A 6815-nucleotide genomic window follows, 5' to 3' on the forward strand; every position below is an offset into this window, starting at 1 on the left:
AGCAGCACCATGCACCATCTATATCACAGTGAAATCCTTCAACAGAGAGGGAGAGAACAAGAAAGAGGAGGGAAGCAGACACAGAGAAGACATTGGAGATGGATTGGCCATAAAGCAAACAGAGACTGACTGATGCTGATAGACATATATGGAAGCCCATACCAGTCCATAAAAATGATTTATTTTGGGGTGGGTTTTTTTTGCATTTTCACTTTCAACTCAAATATGGCACACATATGTGGAAAACTGAAATGCTAGTGAGGATTTACAATTTAAATTTTCAAGTTTCCATTAACATTTTAATAAAGTCCCCTATGGGCTTCCACAGTCAGGCAGGTCAAGCTTCAAGAGGGTGATATGAATATACTACAACAGACGAAGAAACAAGCACAGTCTAGAGCTTGTGACCAGTGAGCTGTCACTTCAACAGGCAGTGTGACTGGAGACAAATATATTCATTAATGTGTTTAGTGTTATGGGGCATCTCTCCCCAACACAGTGTGCGGACATGATCACTTTCCACCCACCTGCTATGAGTGCAGGGTTGCTCTGCCCTCCCTCCGGCTTTACCCACAGCTCCAGGCTGAACTTAGCCCTCGGCAGCTCCAGCTCTGCAGCCGGCTTCACCTTCAGCTGCTCCCGACGCCCGCTGAAGTACAGGGCGGTCATCCAGGAAGGGGGCACCCTCGGCACGGGGCTCCCCCAGGGAGAGGAGCTGCCGACGGGCAGGCTCGCCGGCGGATCCGCCTCCTGCACCTCTCCGGAGTAGTCCACGGTAGCGTCCTCCGGGGCCCCGGTCGAGGTCTGCTGATCCCCATCTTCCTGCTGCAGCCTGTAGAGGACCTGGAGCCCCCTGGAATCTGTTGAACTGTCGGGAAAAACTTTCTCCAAGCTGGAGTTGCCCTCTTCCTCGTAAGGAAGCGTCCCGCCGAGGCTGCGAGTGAACCTGGAACGGGAGCCGAGTGTCGACTGTTCGTGGCCCGCGGAGGAGGCAGTCTGCCCGGCGTCTTTAAGCACAGACACCCCGGGGTGTTGTGTGGCGTCTTTACTGTCATAATTTGGGTAACTCTCGTCACTTGTGGAGCGTTTCTCATAAAGCTGTCCGGGCAACGTGACGTATTGGTAACCCGCTCCCACCGCCGCATCCTCTGTTTCACCCCAGCTGCCCTTATCCTGCCCCGCCGGCGCGACCCGGTGCACCCCGGTATCAAACCTACACCCTCCTGCACAAACCGCAGGAGCGCTCCTGACAGTGTACAGCTCTCGCCGGCTCATGTGCGTCCTCGGACGGACCGCTGGAGGGCGGTGTTGGGACGGGGAGAGGGAGCGGGGTTGCCGCCGGGACCTCCAGACGCCGGAGACGGTGCAGGGTTCACCTGCTAGCCTGGAGAGCTCAAGGTCTGCCCGCCGGGCCATGGCGCGTTTGTACCGGCTGAGTGCATCGGAGCGGACCGGGCCGAGCAGCCACGTGTTGGTGATGAGGACGAGAAAGACAGCCAGTAGTCTGATCAACAACATTGTCTCAGGTTAGGGAAGGTATTTGGCGGTGTTTTGTTGTGGATAAAGAGGGAGAAAAAAGCTCTTTAAAGTTTGCCTCTGGTTTCCAGGTCAGCAGCAAGAGGTCTCACACCAGACTGTGGTTATTAGAGCTATTTATTTGCGCACATTTACCCAGCAATAAAGAAACGACTGTTAAGGTTTTCCCTGCTTTTGGAATTTAAAATGAATGTTGTTTGGTAAACAAATTTTTAAAAAGTAATCAAAATAAACTCCGATATAAATATCAGTGCACTCCAAATGGATTAAACTAATAAAGAGGATGTCACATTCAAAGTTTATCTCATGGACTCATTGCATATTGAGGTTCTTGGTATATGTTTGGTGTTGATTTTGACTAAAGTAGACTTTTAGCATTAAGAACGAGAGAAAACAATCAGATAAGTGGATCTAAATCCTGTTTTGGCGCAGCTGCAGTGGTTCTCCACACTCCTGCACTTTGCGCGGACCTTTAGAGGAGTCGCTTTGCCTCCTTTCCATTCATGCAGCCTCTGCTGTCTGCAAAATATCCGAAGCCTCTGTCACTTTGTTTGCTTACAGGTAGAAAAGCGTCAAACAATTTTTGTCTGTGTTTCAGTGCGCTCATGAGGTAAAGCAACAATCTTGAAATGTCTCCAGGCTGATTCCAAATCTGACCAAAACAGGGTTATTTTATTACTAAGGAAAATGTCTTTTTTTGTTTGAATTACGAAAAAAAAATATATATGATTTTATTTGCATGAATATACCGAGTGGAATCAGGTAATTTACTGACTTTACACAAAGCCTAATTTCTTTTTACCTGACCATTGCGGCATCATTTAGTGCGTCCTGCTCCAAAATATGGCTGCAAGGTGAATCAGAGTAATAACAAAAAGAAGACAAAGTCACTCCAGAGGCAAATTGCAGTGCAGTGCAAAGTGCTGCAGCCCTAGCTTTCCTATCATTTCTGAGAGAGGACAAAAATATTAGTCCGTTAAATCATGGATCGGCGTCTGCGCGTCAGCTCCTCTTGGTTTTGTTGTGCGTCTGTGTGCGCTTCACAGAGTGACTTGCTGCTCCTCTGCACCGGTCCATGCAGTAGTAGTAATATCCTCCTCCATTCACTCCTCCATCTCTCTCTCTCTCTCTCTCTCTCTCTCTCTCTCTCTCTCTCTCTCCCTCTCTCTCATTCTCTCCAGTCCAAAGGGTTTTCTTTTTTTTTTTTTTTTTTGTCAGGCAGGGAGCCCCTGCCCGCCCTGACATCACCGGTAGGGGAAGAAGTGTGGTGGAGCTGGTGGAGGGAGAGGGGTGGCGTCCTTCCCTTGCCTTGCCTCACACTTGGGTTTTACAAGGGAAATCCTCTTCTCTCCTCATCCCCCTGCCCAGTCCCGCTGTGCATCCCTCTGATGCAGAGGGGAGTCAGGAAAGGGGTTGTAAAGTCTATTTATGTTTCTTTTTTATTATTCTTGTCTTGACCTCATCCATCCACCCATCCATCTGTCTGTCCGTCCATCTGTTCGTCCATGCATCTCTAAAGAGCCTAAGAATACAAGAGTGTAAACATTTTCTGTTTCAAGTTACAGTCTCGCATTCAAAAATATTATTAACAGCAGAATGCAGAGGTGGAACGTGAGTACATTTGCTCAACATACATTTTGAGGTACGTGTTCTCTACTTTTCACTCTACACCACAACATTTCAGAGGGGACTGTTTGCATTTTTAGTTACTGGTTACCTTGAAGATTAAGAGTTCATGCAAAACGTGTGATGCAGCTTGTAAAAATATATGCACTGTTATAGATTAAACTACCCATAAAAACATAAATATGATAGATCAAATGAAACCCTAACCCAACTGTAAAGTCACCAACACATAAATGCATCAGTAATAGTAATAATAACCAAATAATATTATTTTCTTTAGTTATGAGTGCTTTTGATACTTTTGAGTACTTAAGTACTGTACCTACATCTTTTTACTTGATTGACATTTTCAGTGCAGGACTTACTTACTTGTAAAGGAGTACTTTTATACTGCAGTATTGCAGTACAATACAATATATACTATTGTAAGTTATGTATCCAAAGTAAAAGCACTCTTTATGTCCCATGTGAGTGTTGTATCATCATAGTTCTGTTACTGGATGATGCATTTATGTGTAAGCAGCTGCAACAGCCGGTTACATCCACAGTAAAACAATGGATCATAGCACATTGTTGTTTTTATGTTGAAAGTCTGAATGTGCATGGTAACCTGCTGTGACATAAATGTAGTAGAGTAAAAAGTATAATATTTGTCTCTAAAATGTGTCCACCGCTGCCCATGTCCATGTGGACAGGGACGGAAAGTATCCCGCCCTTCTCTTGATCTGTCTATCTCACTCGTTCTGGCTCTCTTCAGCGGTACAACACAGTCAGGCACAACATCTGTCTCACACATGAAAGGGTTTTTTGCAAGCTTTTTATCATCCAAATATGCTACCTGCTTTGTGCCGAACACTTGTGCTCATGTAGACCAAACCAGGGCTGGAAAACAGGGAGAGGAAGCATTGGGCAGGAGAGGGGAGATGTAAGGAGAAATATATGGAGGGATGTTTTACAATACTTAAACAGAAGAGTCCTGAATTTTTTTTATTGATTTGGCTGTATGAAGAAATACAAAAGTTCTCTTAATCAGGTAAAACCCAATAATCTATATGCAGCTGCATGCACATATGCATACAAAAAGTCTTTACTTCTCTGGAGCTTTCAACCGCATCAGAAATGTTCTCAAACTTTGCTCACACTGAGGTAACTTTTCCCATTTCTAAATCATTTTAAGGAAGCGTGTGCGTATATTTCCATATATTTTGGGACATTTTTATATTCAAATGTCACAATCATAAATGTCTGTATACTCGCTCACATAGAACATACATTTGTATTAAAAATGTGAAGAAATATACTAGATGTTCCACTTAATTCCAGTTTAGTCAGCAGGGGAGGTGACTACAGAGTACATGTACATCTACCTGCATGCCCCACACTGAGTTATAATCCACCGTATTCAGTTGGCCAAAACAAGTGTTGCAGAACCCATAATGTCCTGATCCTTAGTCTGTCTTTGTTGCTTATCATATGAATGAATGTATTGACTCATGAAAAATACCTTGCGAATGGAGAAATAGCTTTGGCAACCTGTGCAGGCCCTTCTAAATCAAAAGACAGGTGTAGTTGCTGATGTTTCCAGACACTGCAAAAAAAATCTATACTGATCTTCAAAATGCTGTAAAACTTTATAGCTACAATATGCTATCAGCTGTGTGGAGACCTTTGTGTTTGGCCTTTTGTGGGATTGATTTGTGTTTTGTTGCTCTTGACATGCAAACAAATCAATTCCTGTATTTAATCATGATGCGCTCCCTCATTATGAACTCTCTAGGTGATAATTAATAAAAACAGAGGCTACCACAGGCAGCTGTTGCTGTTCCACACCTTCTCAAACATTGCCCCTTTCCTCTCCCCCAGACCCCGCTTTTTTTTGCCAGGCTCAATTTGCAAACAGGGCCCTGGCTCAAGGCTGGAGATGGAGATGGAGGAGGAGGCCGCTGGCAGTTATGGCAGGGGCCCCCGAAGGGGCAAAAACGGTTCCTAAAGAGTGGGAGGCAGGAATTCCACAATCCCAGCCTGCCTGACTGAGGGATCTGCCTGCTAAACATTCAGCTTTTTCTGCTGGCCAAGTGCCCTTTGAAATCCAGCTGCAACTGTGTTGGAAAAAAAAGAAACAAGAGGAATAGGAGGGGTGGGTTTTAGAGAAAGCAACAAAAAAGGGAGGGAAAAGGAGGATGAAGGAGAAGAGACAGGAGAGAAAGAGAGGAAGAGAGCGACTGAGCGGTGTGCAGTGTGTGGTAGAGTGTGTGTGTGAAAGTCTGAATGGGCGTGCTCCACCGGGGCCTCACCCCCTGCTGTAAGGGACCTCCACAGATTATCCTTCATCTGAGCTTGTCGGTCTTGACCCCACTGACCCTGAGGCCCGCTCTCTGTCTTCCCCTCGCACACACACACACACACACACACACACACACACATACACACACTTTTCCTCCCTCACTCACTCATTCGTTTCTCCACACACCCTCATTATTTCCTCTGTGTCACTCACTCTTTCTCTCTAACCTCTCTACCGCTCACTAACCTCCAACGCACTGACACCGCTGACCCTCCAACTCCACCCCGTTACCACCAAACACACACACACACACACACACACACACACACACACACACACACACACACACACACACACACACACACACATTCACCAAAAACACACACGCACAGATACACACAACACGGTCCCTCATGCAAAAGAGGGGGGACCCAATAGGAGAAAATCCAGGCTGATGTGCAGGACAAATGAGGAGGGGAAGAAAGAAGAAAAGGGGAGAAAGAAAGAAGGCAAGCTTTTCACCACCCTTGGTATAAAATAGAAAGGGGGGAGGGAGAGGGGTCGAGGGGGACAAGTGCAACACGGTGTATATACAGTACTGCAGGTGTCTGGCTCAAAGGATCTTATTCAGAGTCAGTTGTTGCATGTACGGGGTATCTAAGATGTTCAAATTAGAAGCTAAAACTGATATTTGTGTCTGATGTTTTACAAAGTTTCACACCTTTTTATCTTTTTTATTATCTTTCTTTAGTTTCCAATCCCTCCTGGCAATCTGTAGAAGTCATATTCAAAGGCATGAAAAGTAGTCCCAAAATGTAAAAAAACCACATATTTCCCATTTTGAAGCGTAACTGTTGAGTATCCCTGCTTCAGAGTCACGCAATAAATTGAATGCAGCATGATTGACCTCTGCAGCGCACAGAAAGACATTTTAGTCTACCCGGTGGTCCTTTTCAGGAAAATTAATTAATTATTTACTCTTCAATGTATCCAGTAATTTTCCTCTTGCTGAAAACCTTATTACACATCCTAACGGAGCTCCTTAAGGATACATATAAAATTCTTCCGCAAATAAAAACATGGGAAAATCCACGTTGTGCGTGACTGCATGGAGGACCCCCTTATTTGCCCACGTGGAGTTAAAAATGGAAAAGCAAGTAGCAGGCTGGATAAACTGTGAGCATGAATATGTTAGTGCTATTCAGGTTTTATTTGCAAAGCTGCAGGTGGATGCTTGGATGACATGACACTGTTTTTGTTGGCCTGTGACCTACCTACCCTCTTGTTTTTGATGCAAAGGCAAGATCATCTGAGAAAAATGACAAATATGAGGAGACACGGAATTTCTATGGTAGACTGAAATCAGAAT

General features: G+C 45.0%; 1 protein-coding gene across 1 annotated transcript in view; it reads right to left on the reverse strand.

The window, feature by feature from the left end:
* The window catches only part of pappa2 (pappalysin 2), a 75223-nt gene extending 73705 nt beyond the window's left edge, over positions 1-1518 (reverse strand). The window contains exon 1 of the mRNA XM_073491615.1: positions 528-1518. Within this exon, the coding sequence (XP_073347716.1) occupies positions 528-1518 (991 nt within the window). The remainder of the gene's footprint in view (positions 1-527) is intronic.
* Between the last annotated feature and the right edge of the window lie 5297 nt (positions 1519-6815).

The sequence above is a fragment of the Pagrus major genome, chromosome 21 (genome assembly GCF_040436345.1).
Source record: "Pagrus major chromosome 21, Pma_NU_1.0".
Classification (NCBI taxonomy): Eukaryota; Metazoa; Chordata; class Actinopteri; order Spariformes; family Sparidae; genus Pagrus; species Pagrus major.